The sequence below is a fragment of the Perognathus longimembris genome, chromosome 24 (assembly GCF_023159225.1).
Source record: "Perognathus longimembris pacificus isolate PPM17 chromosome 24, ASM2315922v1, whole genome shotgun sequence".
Taxonomy (NCBI): domain Eukaryota; kingdom Metazoa; phylum Chordata; class Mammalia; order Rodentia; family Heteromyidae; genus Perognathus; species Perognathus longimembris.
The window spans coordinates 21,718,107-21,739,029 of NC_063184.1; the positions used below are offsets into that span (position 1 = coordinate 21,718,107).

The window sequence follows — 20,923 nt, forward strand, 5'->3', positions numbered from 1 at the left end:
CTCCCGCCCTACCTAGGGAAGTTCCCCTTTGCTGTGATAAGATTGTGTAAACTAAAGTCTAACTAAATGGATAGGTTGGTTCAAACAGTGGCCATGAGGCAGATTGTAACTCCATTGGCCACCTGCGTGTGACCTGGCATGCTCTGTAAGTGCTGTAACCTCATTGGCCACCTGCGTGTGACCTGGCACGCTCTGTAAGCGCTGTAACCTCATTGGCCCCCTGCGTGTGACCTGGCACGCTCTGTAAGTGCTGTAACCTCATTGGCCACCTGACATGGTCTGGGGCACGCAGTCCCAGCTCCAGAGTCTGGGCCGTGACCTTGGCAGTCAGTCTACTTTTTACTTCCCCAATAAATCCATCTTTTTACTTGAGACTGTCTCTGAGTGGTAGACTCTCCTCCCATTATATTGATATGTACAAGTAGGGTAAAAGTTGAAGACAGTAGCTTGCTACTTTTCGTGTGTGTGTGCCTATCTAGTACAATAATTAGACAATGAAGAAGGTGGGGGGAATGCAGTCAAAAACGCAATGTATATCCTCACAAAATAAAGAAAAGAGGGGGCAGATGGCGGTTTGGAAGGAACAGTGAGAATCTTGAAAGGGGTGCCCCTGACCAAGATGCACAGTATTCACAAACTGCTTTGTGGCAACCCTTTTGTACAACGACTTAGATTTTTAAAAATGTAATGTCTTCCAATAAGATGTCTTTGAGTAGGCACCAGGCCATGAAAACCTCAGCAAACTGTGGCTCAGAAAGGAGCAAGGTGGAAGGTCCCTCCCACTCCTGCGTTGATGCGCCCAGTCTCTGAGGCAGGGTACCCAATCAGAAGGTCCGCAGTAGCTTAGGCCTTCAGCTCAACCAATCACACCAAAGACATACTCCCTCTCAAGAGGCAGAGAACTAGATTTGAATGCTGATAGGCCAAGACAAAGGGCTCTATTAGAAATACATAGCACAGTCCCTCTCCCACAGAGAGTCTTTGCTGTGCTGTTCTTTAGATCTTGAATAACTTGTTCTGTCTGCCCCAACCACCTTCCTGCCCTTTAATCAGTGGAAACAAATGAAGTTGGTTTTGGACGATGTCTCAGGCATTGTAGGATTACAGGCATAAGCTCTGCTCACCAGCTCTGGGTGTGATGATTTTCATCAGCATTGTATAGCCAAAAGAGGAACAGGCTCTGCCTACAGTTCCAAAGCTCACCCAGGGGGGCTTTGGAACAGCTCCACCTCTAGGCATGACCAGGCTGGAACTCCCAGTCTCTGCCTGGTCCAGCCACGTGCTGCACGCGTTGGCAAAGAAGACAAAACTGTCCTCGGATTTCTCATTGAAATTGGCAGCTCACATTTGAGCCACAGCTCTACTTCTGACTTCATGCTGATTAACTGAAGATAAGCATCTCACGGACTCTTCTGCCTGGGCTGGCTTCAAGTTATTATCCTCAGACCTTAGCCTCCAAAGTAGCAAGGATTTACAGGTGTCAGCCACCGACATCCGGCCATTTATACACAGAAATTGTAGGAAATGTGAAGCAGGCTGAACTGTTGGCAAGGCACATTTCATGTAGGAAGTGAAAGAAGACAGGTGGAAGGAAGTCACTTCCTCTCTCATTAGCTTGTGACCATTATCTCATGAAAACGGCGCTGCCACAAAGCCCGGCACAGAAGATACTAGAGACTCCACAGAGACACAGCACAAGTAAGTGGTAGCATTGAACCTCTGAGATAATCTTCCCTCTTCAGGTTTTATTCTTTTGGCTGTCACATCCTGCTTGCGACTACCTAGTAGCTACTTACACCATCTGGAAATCAAAATGTTAATTTTAAAGAAAAATGTAAATCAAGGAGACTGTAATAGATCCCTTCAAGTGGATGTTAACAGAGAAAACAGTCCTTACTGAGGGGAAAAAAATCCAATCCCAGCCAGAGTTTCTTCCAGAACTTTCCAAAGTGAATTTTCAATATATCAAGTAGTAGAAAAACTTACTTGGTTTTTCTTATGCTTCTTTTTAAAGCTCAGGATTTTATTTGTAATGTGTTCTTTCATTTTAAGATATATTTTATTGAAATGCATCATCATTTGCTTTTAAAGATAGTTTGGGACATGTGTCAGAAATTATTTTAATGATTCCACTTGTTTCAGTTCGAATGGAAGACAAGTAGTTCAAATGATATTTAGTTGGGATTTGTTAAGAAAAAGGAGAGACCCACTTGCAGATTTCAAAACAAACATCCAGTGCTTGATTGAAATTGGTAACAAAGGTTCTTCTATTTCTCTCTGAAAATTTGACAGTAACCATGTAGCATTTCCAGGAAAAGGAGAGAAGTCTGTATTTTACCATAGCTGTTGGGGAGCTCAGGAGTGTGTGTGTGTGTGTGTGTGTGTGTGTGTGTGTGTGTGTGTGTGTGTGTGTGTGTGAAACTGCTGTTATTTGAGGTTAATTTGTTCAATGTGGACAACAATGTCTCACACATAGGTGGCTAAATCCAGCTTTTGCCTTCAAAGTACCAGAGTGAGTGTATGCGAACCGAGCGCATGGATTTTTTTATTCCACTATATTTTGTGTGGGCTCAGTAAGATGTAGCAAAGAAGAACTGTTAGCAAATTCACAAATAATCTTTGCTTTTATACTTGTGACTCTTAGATGGCACAATTGTTAGGCCGATTAAAAAAAATTCCCAAGTACATTTGAGTTCTTCAAGTCGTTTTTTTATTTAAAGATTAATAAGTAAGATAGGCTAGGGTTTTGAAATGAATTCTAGGATTACTGGTAGTATTTAGTTTTTATGTGCACATGTTTTGCCTATCAGAACTATTCTAAGAGTTCTCCTTTTTTTCAGTTATCTGATGATATCTTTATTAAGATATTTGCAATAGAAATTATCCATGAGCCTCCTTTGCCTGAGGAGTGAACTTCGATTGTTACTTTTTCTAGCCCACATGGATATTTTTAGACTCAATTTTATTGTATTTTTTACAGCAATCTATAATGCCAATTTGGTCAAGATGAAACATTGGTTTAGTCTAATTAAATGGGTTTTATCATGCTAATTTGTATTTTATTCAGGAAAATCTTAAAATTGCTTCTGTAATTGAATATTCCTATTTATTTTTGTTAATTGTCTACAATAGTAATGTTATACAAATAAAAAAGAATTATCAGCCTATAAGAATGGAGTACTCAAGATAGAACATTTCAAAGACATAATTTCCTGACAAGTTTAATGTATATGAAAAATTCAGTCTTCTGTATTTGTTGGTATATTCCAGTCTGTGATGTGCACACACTTACCACTCAGAGTTTTCAAGTTAGTCATTTATTCATGTGTTCTTCCATAAATTGTGTACCTTGCCTTTCAAAGACAATTCTAAAGGGAATTTTTATGTATTTACTGAGCTAGGAAATTCAATTGGCTTTGGAGAAAGCAACCCAGTAGTTCCTGTCAATTGCAAAGGAGATCAATCTTTTTTTTTTTTTTAATTTCATGGTCTGCATTGTCTGAGGAAATACATGCACTTTTTCTGATAAGAGATTCTAAACATGGGGCTTACAAGAGAAGTTCACAGGAAATAAGAGGCCAACAGATCACAGGCGTGCCTCTAGGCTATTCAAATCCAATTTAGGCAAATCATAGGCAAATATCCTGTATGTTATTCCTCTGTAGCTAGCTTATTGTGCAGATGGAAGCTTGATATTAAAACCTTAGCCAGGCAGCAGGGGCTCATGCCTGTAATCTTAGCTGCTCAGGAGGCTGAGATCTGAGGATTGCTGTTCAAAGCCAGCCCAGGCAGGAAATTCCATGAGACTCTTATCGCCAATTAACCACCAGAAAGCTGGAATGAAGTGCTGCTGTGGCTCAAAGTAGTAGAGCACTAGCCTTGAGCAAAAGAGCTCTGGGACAGTGCCCAGGCCCTGAGTTCAAGCTCCATGATCAACAGTAACAAAAAATAAAATAAGATAAAAAAGAGCTGGTGAGGATGACCCAGGCCTCTCATCCTAGCTGCTCAGGAGACTGTCAGGTGAGAACCGTGGCTCACAGCCTACACAGGCCAGGTAAGACTCTGATACTCTGATCCCCAATAAACTACTGAAAAAAGCTGGAAGTAGAGCTAGAAGTGGAGCTGTGGCTCAAGTAATAGAGTGCTATGTATTACTGGACTGTGATTTACTATTTTGGTTTTGAAATATCCTCTGACATCTCTTGTTATCTCACAAGATGCTATAAAGTTTCCTAGGAAAAAAAATAAAAGAAATCACTAAGCTATTTTCAGGAGGTGGTTAAAAGACTTGTTTCCCTTTTTGTCTTTCCAGCATTACCCCATGCCAAACTACAAACTGATTTATTTCAATATGAGGGGGAGAGCAGAGATTATTCGTTACATATTTGCTTATTTGGACATAAAATATGAAGATCACAGAATAGAGCCAGCCGACTGGCCTAAAATCAAATCAAGTAAGTAGTACACTCACATTCATGCAGGGAGAATATACTTGCACCACTTGCTTTTATTGGGGAAAAGGGAACGGGGGGAAAGGGGTTTTGATCTCGAGTAGATCAAAATTTTCCCTTTCAGGGGCTGGGGATATGGCCTAGTGGCAAGAGAGCTTGCCTCGTATACATGAGGCCCTGGGTTCGATTCCCCAGCACCACATATACAGAAAACGGCCAGAAGTGGCGCTGTGGCTCAAGTGGCAGAGTGCTACCCTTGAGCAAAAAGAAGCCAGGGACAGTGCTCAGGCCCTGAGTCCAAGGCCCAGGACTGGCAAAATAAAACAAAAATTTTCCCTTTCAGTTTAGAAGCAGCAGGAAAGGGAAACTAAACAAATGCCTACGACCCAGCAAACTTCCTAATACTGGAGGAAACACAAAGTCACCCAGCCAGTTTTATAACTGGTTTTACAACTGACTTTACATTCAGTGGTCTAATTTTCTTTATTCTTACAAGATGTAAAGATTGCATCAGAGGTGGTCAGCTGTGCCTTTTAAGAAGAAATAGCCAGGCACTGGTGAATTACACCTGTAATCCTAGCAACTCAGGAGACTGAGATCTGATTGTGGCTCAAAGCCAGCCTGGACAGCAAAGTCCATGAGACTCTTATCTTCAATAAACTACTCAGAAAAACGAAGTGGTGCTGTGGCTCGAGTGGGAAATTGGTAGCCTTGAGCAAAAGAAGCCCAGGGACAGCATCTAAGTCCTGAGTTCAAGCCCCAGGACTGACACACACACACACACACACACACACACACACACACACGTCACAATATTTGCCCACAATTACCAGTAGAAATGAGAGTGTGGTAACTCTTGGGTCTATTATTTTAAGCTCTTCCATTTGGCAAGATCCCTGTTTTGGAAGTCGATGGACTTACTCTACACCAGAGCCTGGCAATAGCGAGATACTTGACCAAAAACACAGGTAATGTGTTTATTATGTTTAAAAGTCTGAACAACTGATAAAATGCATGATGTATATTCAGTATCCTTTAAGTAACAGTACTATTCAAAATTACAGACCAAATAAAAATGGAATTAAGTACTAGAGTCGTATGAACTCAAGTAGAGTGGGGGTTCGCTACAATGAAACAGGGTCCCCCCTCCCAAGGTAAGGGATTCCTGGTTCCCCCAAGAGTCCACCACACAGTCTCCAGCTACAAGATGACAAAAAGATTTATTGGGGAAGTAAAAAGTGAACAAAAAGTGAACAAACTGGCCTTGGTCGCAGCCCAGACTCAGGAGCCAAAACTGCCGACCACAAGTGCAGGGTCAGGGCCCAGACTTGGGAGCTAAACCCACCCACACGTGTGCAGCCCAGACTCGGGAGCTGGAACCTCGTGTAGGTGTGGCCTTCCAGCCTGGTTATAAGGCAAACATCACAGTCAAACTTGCCACACGCAGGCGGCCAATGAGGATACAACACTTACAGAGCATGCTAGGCCGCACGCAGGTGGCCAATAGAGTTACAGTCTGTCTCAGTATCCGTTTGAACCAACCTATCATTCTAGTTAGAATTGGCGCATGGATGCGCATGGACTTGGCTGGGCTCACATGATGCAGGTGGATACGTCTACTCATGGGAGGGCACAGGTTCCCTTGAAGCTCCCAGGCCTCAGGTAGTCAATCTACATAACTTATCATAATAAAGGGGAGCTTCCCTGGATAGGGTGGGGGAGATCTTAGTGGATATGGAGTTGGCTTCTGCTCTTATCTGAGCTGGAGTCAACCTGAAGTCCCTCCACAGTTAATGATGGCACTGGCCAGATCTGACCTCCCTATTACATGAACGTCCTGTCTAAATTAGTTTAACTTTGTCCGGTGCCTGTAGCCCACACATGCAATCCTATCCTAGCTGCTCAGACCTGGAGGATCTTGATTTTTTTTTTCCCTTTGTTGGTCATGGGGCTTGAACTCAGGGTCTGGGCGCTGTCCCTGAGCTGGTTTTGGCTCAAGGCTAGTGCTCTACCACTTTGAGCTCCAGTTCCACTTCAGGTTTTCAGATGGTTAATTGGAGATAAGAGTCTCAGGGACTTTTCTGCCCAGGCTGGCTTTGAACCATGATCCTCAGATCTCAGCCTCCTGAGTAGCTAGGATTACAGGTGTGAGCACCAATCACCCAGCTGGAATATATATTTTTATGTCACAAAGAAATGATAGAAGACTGCTTAAGATGCTAATAAACATGGTCTATAAATAAGGTAAATGAGAAAAGGAACACATTGAGGTGGATGGAAGTTGGTCCTCTGGGGACAGCTGGATCTATGAAGATACTTCCTACTTAGTGTAGTAAATGACCTTGATGGTGTGGGTCAGTATAAAGAGACCTCTCTCTGCTCCACAGATCTGGCTGGTGAAACAGACATGGAGCAGTGTCAAGTGGATGCTGTTGTAGACACCTTGGATGATTTCATGTCTCGTTTTCCTTGGGCAGAGAAGAAACAAGACATAAAAGTAATGCAATCAGTTTGCTATTGCTGTTATGAAGTGCACATACTGGGTGACAGGAATTGTGTGTTAAGTACTTTAGAAAGTTGAGAAAGTTGTTTCTCACATAACTTTGAGGTTTAGTTTTAACACACTCCAAGCTATATTAAAATTTGAGGCAAGGCATAACAATTCCTTGCCTTGCCCCTTCCTATTTGCCCTTCTCCAGATGTTTTCTCAGGATATATATATGTCTATATTTTATTTCTTCACTCTCTCTCTCTCTCTTTTTTTCCTTTGGAGTGACTCATATCATAGCCTGGAGCTTGCTGGGCAGGAATCGTCCAGCTCAACCAAGTCTTCAGACTTATTTCCCCCTAAGTGAAGTAGCCTTCTCATTTTTGGCCCAGGCTGGCCTAAACTGTGATCCTCCTATTTACTTCCCAATTTAGTTTGAATGATAGGTTTATGCCAACATGCCCAGCTATTGGACTCTTGGGCTTTTTGCCTGGGCTAACTGCAAACCACAGTCCTTCCAATATCTGCCTCCTGAGTAGCTAGAATTATAGGCAAAAGCCGCTACAATTGGATGTACCTCCATATTTCTTTAGCATATGACTTTGATTCACCAATTTGAGTTGGTTTTGTTGAACTTCTTATGATAACAATAAGAATTTATCCCTTACATAATTCTTTCTTCTATCTCCCTTTTTCCAAACTCCCAAAATAGTGATATCAAACATATTTGGTTATACCAATATCCCATGATTATATTACCATGTATATGCAAATTATATTGTAGTATACAGTAATATTTCCTTTCTCACCTTTCCACCTCAAAGTTATTCATCGCATTTTTTTCTTAATTTTTTTTCACGGTTATTTCCAAGTCTTTGCACACTATCTGTAGGTTTCCAGTAGGATTTTCCGCAAGGTTACTGATATCAAGTTACCTAATATTTCCAATCTTCGTTGGAGCTGTCTGGGCTGGAGACCTCTGCTCCTCCTTGAGCTCTCTAGATTCTCTGCACAGCTTCATATTGGACTCCCTTCCCCTGCCATTTCAAGCGATATGTTTCCCTGGTGACAGTCCTTTTTCCTAGAAGCTGGCCTCTTTCTTGAATATGCCACTTCTTATTAGCGTTCCTATCCTCTAGAATTCCCAAAGTGAACACGAAGGTTTGCCGACTGGCCATAAGCCAATAGCAGAGATTTGGAGCCATACTGCTTCCATCGGCTTTGGTTGTCCTTATATGTGAGGCACAGGCATTATCCCTAAATCTTTATTATCATTCTGACCAAACTCATAAAGAGCAAGGCTCTTGCACAACACTTACCTCCCAAACCAATATGGCAGAGCAGAGCAAGTGTACTTCCTCGTAAGTCATGGGAAGGGAGAAGGTGTTATGAATATGACCGGTAGCTACCGACTAGTCAGCCAGCAGGCTTGGCCTCTATACACAAAGGAAATCACTGTTCTGCATTTCGGCTCTTGACCTCTCTGAAGCAGGTTCAGTTGCTGCCACCTTCTGGTCATGTAAAGATGGAAACACAGATAGGATTGATGCAGGTGACAGTAAAATATTCCTTACTAGATGTGTGCAGAAAAGCCCATCACATACAGACAGCAGTTACAGATGTTGTCAATGAATGGCAAAATATGTCTGTGGCCATTGATCATCTTGGTAATGGGTGAATTTGCCACGGGTGCCACTTTTCATCTGTATTTACTCCCTTACCCAGGAGCAGGGTGGGGAGGGAGGGTGAACAGAGCTGAGGGGATTCTAATGGTCTCATTCCAACACACAGGAAGGTTGATAGTGTGGATAGCAAAGCAATGTTTTAAAGAAACAAACCTTCCACAATGCCTAACATCCATTAGTTAGTGTATAATGACATCTGAGCACAGAAACACCTGCTTCACAACTGTCTAGAAGCAGAAGCAAGAAATTCTGAATCCAAAGTGTGCCAGCAGCTGTCTTAGATTGCTCAGGAAGCCTATTTTGTTTTTGTTGGTCATGGGGCTTGATTGCAGGGTCTGAGCACTGTCCCTGAGTTCTTTTGCTCAAGGCTAACACTCTACTACTTTGAACCAGAACTCCACTTTTGGTTTTCTGGTGGGTAACTGGAGATAAGAGTCTCATGGACTTTGCTGCCTGGGCTGGCTTTGAACTGGGATCCTCAGATCCCAGACACTTGAGTAACTAGGATTGCAGATGTAGGTCAAAGGCACCCAGCTTTTATTTTATTATGCCAGTCCTGGGGCTTGAACTCAGGGCCTGGGTGCTATCCCTGAGATTCTTTTTCTCAAGGCTAGTGTTCTACCATTTGAGCCACAAGGCCACTTGGATATAAGAGTCTCAGGGACTTTTCTGCCTGTCTGGCTTCAAACCTCAATCCTCAGATCTCAGCCTCATGAGTAGCTAGAATTACAGGTCCTGTTTCCATTCAAATCTCCCCTGATTCTAGCTCTGCTGGGGAGCCACAGGTGCTGAGCTCAGCCAAGCTGTGAGAAAGGTGACACATTTCTAGCTCCCTGGCCCACAAATTCTGTGTACACAGCATTGGGATTTACTCCAACGCTCTATTGAAAACTATGGCTATATCAGTCACAGGGACCCTTCTGTACAAAGGCTGCGTAGACCAGAGAAAAAGAACATGAAGTTGAAATAACAACGGGCTTCCCAGGCTCATTTATCAATGTATGATGCTCTTGCAAATGGTACTTTACACATTCATAGCCTTATGTTATCATAACCTATACTAATCTAGCTAAATTATGATCAAAACAGCTACTCTTTAACAACTTAGTAAAGGCTGGATTTTACATAGTTTGTTTATGGGTATCATAAATGAAATATGCACATTTTGTGGGTTTTTTAGTTTAATCTTCCTTTTTATATCCAAAATCCAAACCAGCTAAAAATTTTATACATAGAAAACAGCCAGGACTAGGGATATAGCCTAGTGGCAAGAGTGCTCGCCTCATGTACATGAAGCCCTGGGTTCGATTCCCCAGCACCACATATATAGAAAAGTGGTGCTGTGGCTCAAGTGGCAGAATGCTAGCCTTGAACAAAAAGAAGCCAGGGACAGTGCTCAGGCCCTGAGCTCAAGCCCCGGGACTGGCAAAATAAAATAAAATAAAATAAAAACACCAATAAAAACAGTGAGGCTAGGCTTCAGTAGCTCATACCTATAATAACCTTAGCTACTCAGAGGGCTGAGAGTTAAGGATGGTGGTTCTAAGCCAGTCCAGACAAGAAAGTCTGTGAGACACTTATTTCCAATGAACTACCCCCCAAAGCCAGAAGGGTAGTTATGGCTCCAGTGGTAAACCCTAGCCTTGCATAGCCTTGTTATTCCCCAAACTGGAACAACATCAACAACAAAAACTCAAACAGGCATGGAGGCACACACCTATACATCCTGCATTCAGAAGGCAGAGGTAGGAGGATCTCAAGGTCAAGGTCTGAAAAAAACAGTAACAACAACAATGTTCTTACTAGTAAGATTTAGTTGTCAGAGAATCAAAGAAACACATAAGGACAATTTATGAAAGGTGGATATATCTGTTTTATACATGCTGTCCATACATTTTCCTTTCTAAGGATGGTATTTGGTTTATCTCACTAGTTTACCTAATGTGTGGAAGAATGCATGAGGACCCCTGTGCTTTGAAGATGACGGTCGAGGCAGCTAGGTCTCATGCTAAGGCAATAATGGCTGGACACAGACAGAAAAACTCAGGAGTGCCAAAAAGATCTCCAGGGACGGAAATGGAACTGTGGCTCAAAGGGGTAGAGTGCTGGGACCGAGAATGTGGCTTAGTGGTAGAGTGCTTGCCTAGCATGCATGAAGCCCTGGATTCAATTCCTCAGTACCACGTAAATGGAAAAAGCCAGAAGTGATGCTGTGGCTCAAGTGGTAGCGTGCTAGCCTTGAATAAAAGGAAGCTCAGGGACTGTGTCCAGGCCCTGAGTTCAAGCCCCAGGACTGGCAAAAAAAAAAAAGAGGGGGTAACAGAGTGCCAGCCTTGAGCAAAAGAGCTTAGGAACAGCACCCAGGACTGAAGTTCAAGCCCCACAACAACAACAACCACAACAAAAAGCTGACGTGAGCCATATTGAATCATCATGTCTCCTAGTGGTTCACCATGGCTGAGGCTCATGAATTTAGTGGGAACAAAGAACATTCATCCGGGTGAAATACTGAGTCAGTATACACAAAGGAGCCCAGGAGAATGGGGAACAGAAGTATTTACCTTTAAACCTTATTAAAGAAATGACTGAGATCTAGAGACTAGATATCCCAAACAGGAACCAATAAAGAGACGTTGTAACAGTTTCTATTGCTTTCGGCTTTCTCATGGGAGAAAACCATGAAAAATTAACTTCTTTTTCTAATCATGTAATTGTTTTCTTCTATTTCTTAAAGTGACATCTTCCCTCTCTTCATAGGATCAGGTGTTTCAGGACCTGCTGACACACGATGCACCTCACCTTCTGCAGGATTTGCACGCATACTTAGGGGACAGTGAGTGGCTGATCGGTAACTCTGTGAGTATGTTTGACATGTTTAAAAATACCTATGTTAGCTGGGTACCGGGAGCACACACCTGTAATCCTAGCTACTCAGGAGGCTGAGATCTGAGGATCATGGTTCAAAGCCAGCCCAGGCAGGAAAGTCTGTGAGACTCTTATCTCCACTCAACCACCAGAAAACCAGAAGTGGTGCTGTAGTTCAAGTGGTAGCGTGCTAGCCTTGAGCTGAAGAGCTCGGGGACAGTGCCCAAGCCCAGAGTCCAAGCCCCGCGCCCGACAAAAACTTTAAAAATCATAAAAATAAAATAAAAAGAACCAGGGATTCTTTGTTCTTACTATTCTCAATTTGGAAGGGGAATGTAAAAAATGAGATGGATATACCTTGTCATTCCTGAAGCAAACAGATCAGCAAATACAACTGAAGGGTAGGAGCATGACTCCAAAGCCAGCTGGAGGCTTCCCTCAGCCAAAGACGGAACAATTCAAACTTCAATAAGAATATTGGCAGTTATGGAATGAAACAACTCAAAATGCATGTATATGAGTTTATGACAACCTTCCACCATGTCCCCACCCACATACCCACACCCACCCACACACATCTCAGCCCCCGAACTTACCTGTCACATATTTGTGGTTTTTTTTTTTTTTTTTTTTTTTTTTTGGCCAGTCCTGGGGCTTGAACTCAGGGCCTGGGCACTGTCCTGAGCTTCTTTTGCTCAACACTAGCACTCTACCACTTGAGCCACAGCACCACTTCTGGCTTTTTCTGTTTTCTGTTGTACCAAACCTTAGGCTTCTTCATTCATGCTAGGCAAGCACTTTACCACTAAGCCCCTTCTCCAGCCCCACCTGTCACATTTTGTTTTCTGTACTAGGAATTGAACGCAAGGCTTTGTGCTTAGTTGGTAAATGGTCGACCTCTTGAGCTATGTCTTCAGCTTGCTGTTTTAATCTTGGTTTGGGGTGCAGAGTTTCATTACCCCAGCTAGTTTTGAATTCATGGTCCTCTGACCTCTGTTGTCTGTGTACCTGACATTACAGGTGTGCAATGTAAGGTCCACCCCTGGGAGGGCTCCATGCAGATGCCCCCCGACCTGTGTAAGTCTGAGCTGAGCCCAGTACCTGAGTTACCTAGGTAACTGGCACACCAGGAGGCAGTTACCTCCTCCTTCTCTGAGGTCACAGACAATCCACCTGGCCATATCTCCCACCTTTTCCTATATAATCCAGCTCAACACAGTTCCCTCTCTCTTTCCTTTTCTCTCTTATTCTCTCGCTCTTTTCTTTTTCTTTTAGCCAGTCCTGGGGCTTGGACTCAGGGCTTGAGCACTGTCCCTGGCTTCTTTTTGCTCAAGGGTAGCTCTCTACTACTTGAGTCACAGCGCCCCTTCTGGCTGTTTTCTGCATATGTGGTGCTGGGGAATTGAACCAAGGGCTTCATGTAGTTGAGGCGAGCACTCTTGCCACTAGGCCATATCCCCAGGCCCTCTCACTCTTCTTCCTTCCCCTCTGTCTCCTCATGCCTCCATCTTGTGTGGGCTGGCAGTTTGCTTTCCCACAGTAAACTCTTTCTGCCCGAACCCTGTGGCGAGTTTCCTTTCTGGGCAAACCTTACATTCACCACCCTGCCTAGCTTACCTGTCACAGCGGAAAGGGCTTTTCTTTAAGTGTTTCTCCTTTCACATTTGCATCACTTGTCTTGTTTGTTTTCTTCTAAGATAAAAGCCTGGAGCTGAAGATGCAGCTCCCTGGTGAAGCGCTTGCCTAGCATATGAAAAGAACTATAAAGGAATAAATACATAAAGTAAAGAAAGAAGCCACACCAGAAGAGGGGGTTGTACTTTGCTTTCTCGTCCATTCCCCAATACTTACAGCACACAGCAGTGTGGCACACAGCAGGTCACTCGCAAATATTTCTTGGCTAAATGCTGACTGCTATAACAAAGAGTGTAGGAGCCACTTCAGCAATCAGCTCCATTGACTTCCACCCCCACACAAAGCTCAGAATAAGTCATTGCATTTCTCTGTTTGGTCTATGGCCTTTTCATACTGAACACACCCGATCCCATCTGAATTCCTCTCTTTGACAAATGTGAATGCAAAACCCATGTATCATCATACAGCTTAATCTATGGTCATCTCCCAAATCTGGTGACTAATCCTAGGATTCCACTAATGGTCAGGAATTTCATTTCTCCTGATATTATACAATCACTACATGTTACCCAATAAAGATGTTACTTTCTCTTCTACAACTTGTATTATTACTACTAGTCATAGTCTCTGCATAGTGGAAGTGTGGTATTATTGACCACTTACATTTTTATCCTATGTACACTCAGCTTCCGTACTAAGAAAAAGTTGCTGGAACTGGGAATGTGGCTTAGTGGTAGAGTGCTGGCCTAGCATGTATGAAGCCCTGGGTTCAATTCTTTAGTACCACATAAACAGAAAAAGCCAGAAGTGGCACTGTGGCTCAAGTGGTAGAGCCCTAGCCTTGAGCTCAGAGAGGCTCAGGGATAGAACCAGGACCTGAGTTCAAGCATCAGGACCAGCAAAGAAAAAGTTGTTCTTAACTAAGAAGAAATTACCTTTTACACTAAGAACCGTTGGGTTGGAGGAGTGGCTTAGTTGGTAGAGCAAAAGCAGCAGGTAACAATCAAATTCTAAAAGAACAAAAAAATTATGAAATTCAGGTTCATTTTAGATACTGCTATGCGAAAATCTAACAGTTTTCCACTGCCTTTAATAGGTAACTTGGGCAGATTTCTACTGGGATATTTGCAGTACCACACTTCTGGCCCTGAAGCCTGACTTGCTGGACATGTACCCCAGGCTGGAGGCTTTACGAAAGAAAGTCCAGGCCATTCCTGCCATCGCTGACTGGATACAGAGAAGACCCCAAACCAGACTGTAGCTCTGCCATGCCTCCTGCCGGCTCTGCCATTTGCAGCCATCTGCCCCCCACCAAAGGAGCCAGCCGCACCTGCCAGCCACCCACATCCCCCCACGCAGCCGGACTCACTGACCAACCGTGAGCCTCTCCCCGCCTCCACCTGGACTCTCACTTTTTGCCACATTCCATTTGAATAAAGACGTATCATGCATGAAGTCCTGGGTTCAATTCCTCAGCACCTCATAAACAGAAAAAGCCAGAAGTGGTGCTGTGGCTCCACTAGAGTGCTAGTCTTGAGCAAAGAAAAAAACCTGGGACTGATCAGGCCCAGAATCCAAGACCAAGGACTGGCAAAAAACAAAAAAGTATTTCGTATCATATATATGTGTATGTGTATGTATGTATGTATGTATGTATGTATATGTGTGTGTGTGTATTTCACAATAGCATACTCCATTTATAATGGAAGAAAATTAGTTTAAGATACATGGAGACTTTACTGACTGGTTCCAAGACACATGAAAGCTTTAGTTCCCACTTCCTTCACCCCCTAAAAAAGTGGTTTGACCTCCAGTGGTCACAGCACAAATAATTACCTGAGTAACTGATATACACTATGACCAATCATGTCAGGGATTGGCAACTGTATTACTGTTACGGTTCACAGACAGGGAAGTAAATAGTTGTGTTGTCTGCTTGTTTTCCAGTGATAAGTTGAAAAATAAAGTTAGGCTACATATTTTATTTTCTTTTTAGTACAGGGATTTACAATCAAGGCCTCATGCCTGCTTTGCTTGGTTGGTCTCCTTAGAATGTCTACCCTTAGAGCCACATATCCAACTCTGCTTTTTGCTAGTTATTTTGGAGATAGAATCTAGTGAAATTCTCTGCCTGCACTGGCCTTGAACAGTGATTCCCCAGTTCAAAGTAGCTAAGAATACAACTGGGAGCCACGGCCTTGCATCCATTTGAACAATGGAACTATTTGTGTTATCCTATTATGGCAGACATTTACCATTTTTACATGTTAAAACTCAGACTGAAGACCAAAACAGAATTCTATCGCACACTATGAACGTTGGATGGCAATGGTTTCTCAGATAGTCCCGTAGCACTGGGACAATAGCCTTTATTTAAAATGATTACTGCAGATGTGCTGGGTGTGTCCCATTTGCGCCTGACAAATTGGCCAGACAGCTCTCAGAGCATCCATCCTCAGTGTGGCTGAGAAACTTCGTGCTAGTTTGATAAGCCCAGTACTGTGATGCAAAACTTGTATCTATCAACTTCCCCCAAAGCAGAACTAATAAATGCTTGCTTGGATTGAAGTTTCAGAGGCTCTGAAGTCAATTCACCGCAGTAGGAAAAACCCTTCTAAAGGCAATTCTCCTTAGAAATGTTGGAAATAGGAGCCATTGGTGAGATTAAGCCCAGCTCTTCCATACTGTAGGGGTGGAATCTTTCAGATTTGGAGGTGGATGGCTATCCTGTTATGCAGCTTTGGGACACATGCAGTCTAGGGTGATTCTGAAACCATTTGAGATGTCCTAATTATTGCCTGTTTATGTTAAACATCAATTCAAAACTCCCAAAACTTGAGCAAGTGGAAGCTTCAATTTATCTATTATGTAGATGTAAATGGTCCTAACACTTTCATTCTGTGATGTTTGGTAAAGATGGGGAGATGTAAACAGCAGGTGTCCATAAAAGCACTAGCCTGGTGTGGATGAGTGACTGTCCCCACCTTAAAACAAGTGCAGAAGATGCCACCAGCAGAGGCACGTTGGAGGTAGTAGGAAGAGTTCTGACTCTGATTCAGACATAGTCAATCTTCATGGAAACCCCAAACCATACTCTTCTTGTTGCTAAGGATTATTAGTATGTTCTAACCAACTCACACACAAATATACACGAGGGTGATTAATTTACAGCACTGTTCACTTGCTAATAAAATTCAACTATCAGCTACTGCTGCATCATTAGAGGGTGAGAGACACATTCACCAAGTCAACCTATTTTCTCAGCAATGGCACCCTAAATTTATAAATTAATCCAGATGTCTGGTATGGTTTCTGTCATTTTAAAATGTGTTAAGAGCTGGGTGGCAGTGGCTCATGCCTGTAATCTTAGCTACTCAGGAGGTTGAGATCTGAGGATCGTGGTTCAAAGCCATCCTGGGCAAGAAAGTCCATGAGACTCTTATCTCCAACTAATGACCAGAAAATAGAAAGTGGTGCTGTGGCTCAAGTGGTAGAGTGCTAGCCTTGAGCTAAAGAGCTCAGGGACAGCGCCCAGGCCGAGTTCAAGCCCCACCACGGACAAATATACAAGTATGTGTGTACACACACACACACACACACACACACACACACACACACACGGGCTGATACCCAAGAATTCAGTCAAAATTAAAAATTTAAAGTTGATATCCTAGAAACTTTTTTTTTTCAGGGGGTGGTGATCCTGGGGTTCGAACTCAGGGCCTGGGCTTGACAGAGCCTCTCTGTGCTCAAGGCTCGCACTCTACCACTTGAGCCACTGCACCATTTCCATCTTTTTGTTTATGTGGTGCTGAGGAATCAAATCCAGGGTTTCATGAATGCTAAGTAAACACTCCACCACTAAGCCACTTCCCAGTCCCTGAAAGGTATTCCTATATTGCTTTTCTTGCATTGTTTTCCACAGGAAAAATAGGAGAGTCCTTTATATGTGTACATCATTATGGAGCTAGGCTTTTTATTTGGGGCTTGGGAACAACTCCTTAAAGGAGTAATATTAATATTTAAGATTTATATAAAAAACAAGCAAAAAGGACAATGCTCTAATGGCTTTGTTTGCTCTTTGGCTTTGTTCATTACTGGTAACAATACCATGTTTGCTGACACCAGCCAGGGGAAGAATATACCCAAATCAATAAGTATCATTTTTGGACAAAGTTAATATATTTTCAGGACACAAGATGATCTCATTTCCCTCAATACATTTTTGATAGTAAAGAGGAAGGTTAGAAACTATTGAAAAGGGTGTAAAAATGCAACTTTATGATCACAAATATCTTTATTAAACCAGAGACATTAATAGAGCATTACAGGGAGAACCCAATTACATTTCATTAGAGAAAATATGGTTATGACAGCCGCCAAGAACAACAACAACAACAACAAAAGTAGTCTATTCTTGAAGGTACATTAATACAGTAGCGTTGGGAGAAATCCACCATGTGACTTTGAAAGGCAGTATTTTCAACAATGGATCTAAGCGATTCGGGTACTGTGCTGCAGCTGGAGGTAGTATTGACATTTGCAATTCCTTTTAGCCCTGTAAAGTTGAAATGTATAAATGTATTCAGTACACCTTCAAGAAGTCTTCTGATGCAGGAGTTTCAGTCAGTAACATCGAAAGAAATCACTGTGAGATCTTCAGTCACCTTGTAAGCTGAGAGGGTTTACCTAACATCTTCTCAGGCTAGGATGTCCTTTCTAAAGTATGAGCTCCAATAATGAACACATCCTTGATTTATAAATTAAGTTTATTTATAATGGTATTTACATATACAAATAAAACACATGGAAACTCACAAGTTACACAAAGAAACTGATGTGTAATAAAAACAGCAATATAGACTGACAGGCAAAAATTTAAAGAAAGTTTTAGTAAAGAGTTAAATATCGACTAGACAACTTTCTTTACATCTTCTAAATTTCACTTTGTCACCCACATTTACTTGGAATTGAACAACGGCTCTCTCATTAGGTGGTCCTGTTACTGGAAGTCCTAGAAACTGTGAAATCATATTTTCCTAGGAATTTTAGTGACCTATCTCCATACGGTACCTAGTGCTGCCTCAATACAAAGTCACACCCAGTCTGCTAGGAAGCAACTGTTCTGCCTAACATTTCATTGGTCTGTGAATATATGATAATAAGAAGTATCTCAGAGAACTGGAGAAGTGACTGGACAACAGTTTCGAGAGAACCAAAAGCCAGGAGAAGGAAGTCAACAAAAAAACATGCACAAAGACAGGCAGGGTTAAAGCGCACCCTAGCGCAGTTGGGAAATAAACAGAAGGAATTAATCCATGGAGCAAGGTAAAAGCTTCTTTAGTCAGCACGCTGCTGAGCCAAACAAATGCGTTCTAACAGAAGTACAGAGAGGACCTGGGGGAAGTTAGTGGGTGGAATGCCACCTTTAAATTCACGCTGAATTCTTGCTAACATTGGTGAACATCTGCTTCCAAAAAAAAAAAAAAAAAAAAAGGCTATATGACCTACAGTGCTGCACAGTTTAAACTAACATCATAAAAAACTTCAAATGATACAAGCAAAAACAAGACAAAAGCATTGTCAAATAAGGCACATGTAAAAATCTACACACGTTATCCAGTGAGAGACAATATATATATATATATTTGGAGGTAGAAATAATTACAAAAATACTGACATTTCTAAAGCATTAAGCATATTTGTTACAAACAATCACCAACTAATCCCCATTCAGAAAACTGCTTTGTAAAATGATTATTCAATGTCTTCAGGACTATGTATTTGTGGATTTTTTTTTTTTTACGAAATTTCACTGAGCATCTGGAGAATTCAGTTAGTGGCAAAAAATTGTCCATACTATGAGAAATGTAATATGGAAATTATAAAAAGTTACAAATGTTCATAAGCCCCATGGTCAAGTCATCATAATGCAAATGTCCTTGAGTGTGCCCGGTTGATACTCCCTCCTCAGTCAGGACGTCAACCTCGCCCTTCACAGGCCCATGGACGCCTTTAGTAACGTGGCTATGTCGGCTGGCATACTCCCTTCGTCGCCTGCAGGTCAGAAAGTGCATGAAAACATTTGAGAGAGCAGTGATTATAGTATCTTCCTGCATTTTATTTTTTCTTGGTGAATTCCAATTTATCTTCCAATTGTCTGTTCGCTTCACTCTCATTCCATTACAGATTCTCCCTTCCCACCACATGCATTAAGGTTACCTCCTCTTCACCCACTTCCAATATAACATAAGGTGTTTCTGACTTGGTACAGTCATATGGAGATGTTAAAGGTACTGAGAAATAGTTTGGATCATATAGTACTCACGCAGCACATGGAACTTCTCATGTTTGCTAAAAACAAAGCATTTATATAACTGAATGGGGATAACAATGAAAGCCTCAGAATCCTTACCAAATAAAAAGTTTAATTTAGGGGCTGGGAATGTGGCTTAGTAGTAGAGTCCTTGCCTAGCATGCATGAAGCCCTGGGTTCGATTCCCCAGCACCATATAAACAGAAAAAGCCAGAAGTGGCGCTGTGGCTCAATAGGTAGAGTGCTAGCCTTGAGCCAAAAGAAGCCGGGGACAGTGCTCAGGCCCTGAGTCCCAAGCCCCAGGACTAGCACACACAAAAAAGCTTAACTTATACTTGTAAGGACAACAGGAAGGTAGACACAGAGTGACCCACAGTAGGACTTGCTCATACACAAAAACAAGGTTTTGAATACCATGAGGATTAATGCAACTAGGATTTTCTAAGATGTAAGAACATTATCACAAGTATATAGAATCTAATCAATCTTGATTAATCCAATTAAGCACTCAGGGTATTTGATGATGGACTTATTAATTTGCTGGTTACTGACAATGACAAATGTACTAACTTAAATACTTGCTGTAAGTATCTGTAAGCTATGAATTACTTCATAAATTAGATGTGGCTAGCAGCAAAACCAATCACTTTCATCTTGAACATACAATATACCAATTCAACATAAAATAATAAGTACTTTTTATCAACTGTTCTCTTTCCTAGAAATGCCATGAGTATGTACAATAACACAAAATATCATACAAACTCTAAAGGAATTTGCTGACAGCCTTCCAAGCTTGTCTACAGACTGAAAATAGCCCATGAAACCAAGCTGACACTCATCCAAAGAGTACAGACACCATACTAGGAGAAATGTAGGAAAAGCAAAGAAGGAAAGGTTAATGAGACTCTTGTAAATAAGGTAACATTTTAAAGGTCAAGGATGCTGGTTTTAAAAAAAAAAAATCGCCAGGTGCTAGTGGCTCATACCTGTAATCCTAGCTCCCAGGAGGCTGAGATCTAAAGGATGGTGATTCAAAGCCAGCCTCAGCAGGAAAATACTTATCTCCAATTAAACACCAGAAAACCAGAGCAGAGCTGTGGCTCAAAGTGGTAGAGCACCAGCCTTGAGGAAAAGAGCTCAGGGACAGCGCCCAGGCCCTGAGTTCAGGCCCACGACGACCACCAACACATACACACACACATACACAATAATGAAAAGAACTGGAAGAAATTTAGATAGATCTGGAAAAATGGCATTGTGGTAACTTAGAGGAATAGGCTAAAAAACCTTATCCCCAATGCAGCAGTGTATTCAGTAGACACTATACAACTCATGGGTGGGGATGGGAGGAAAAAACCGGGAGAGAGGGAAGGGGTGACATCGTCCAAAACGAAATGTACTCATTACCTGACTTACGCAACTATAACCCCTCTGTATATCACCTTTATCATAACTAAAAACTGAATAAAACAAAACCTTA

At 42.2% G+C, this 20,923-nt stretch overlaps 2 protein-coding genes across 3 annotated transcripts in view; one reads left to right on the forward strand and one right to left on the reverse strand.

Moving 5' to 3' along the window:
- The first annotated feature begins 1,632 nt into the window (after positions 1–1,632).
- On the forward strand, positions 1,633–14,473 carry Hpgds (hematopoietic prostaglandin D synthase). Its single transcript, XM_048333564.1, has 6 exons — positions 1,633–1,698; positions 4,313–4,454; positions 5,327–5,419; positions 6,839–6,948; positions 11,382–11,480; positions 14,221–14,473. Exons 2-6 carry the CDS (start codon positions 4,322–4,324, stop codon positions 14,383–14,385), a joined length of 600 nt encoding a protein of 199 aa, XP_048189521.1. The 5' UTR covers positions 1,633–1,698; positions 4,313–4,321; the 3' UTR covers positions 14,386–14,473.
- A 2,929-nt stretch (positions 14,474–17,402) lies between these two features.
- The window catches only part of Smarcad1 (SWI/SNF-related, matrix-associated actin-dependent regulator of chromatin, subfamily a, containing DEAD/H box 1), a 61,887-nt gene continuing 58,366 nt past the window's right edge, over positions 17,403–20,923 (reverse strand). For both annotated transcript variants that reach the window (XM_048333463.1, XM_048333464.1), the window contains exon 24: positions 17,403–19,181. In XM_048333463.1, coding sequence (XP_048189420.1) covers positions 19,120–19,181 — 62 coding nt within the window. In that variant the 3' untranslated portion in view covers positions 17,403–19,119. The remainder of the gene's footprint in view (positions 19,182–20,923) is intronic.

Coding starts and splice junctions, on each gene's coding strand:
- Hpgds (XM_048333564.1), top strand. CDS start 4,322: ATGCCAAACTACAAACTGATTTATTTCAATATGAGGGGGAGAGCAGAG. Junction 6,949..11,381: donor AGAAGAAACAAGACATAAAA/GTAATGCAATCA, acceptor CTCTCTTCATAG/GATCAGGTGTTTCAGGACCT. Junction 11,481..14,220: donor AGTGGCTGATCGGTAACTCT/GTGAGTATGTTT, acceptor TGCCTTTAATAG/GTAACTTGGGCAGATTTCTA.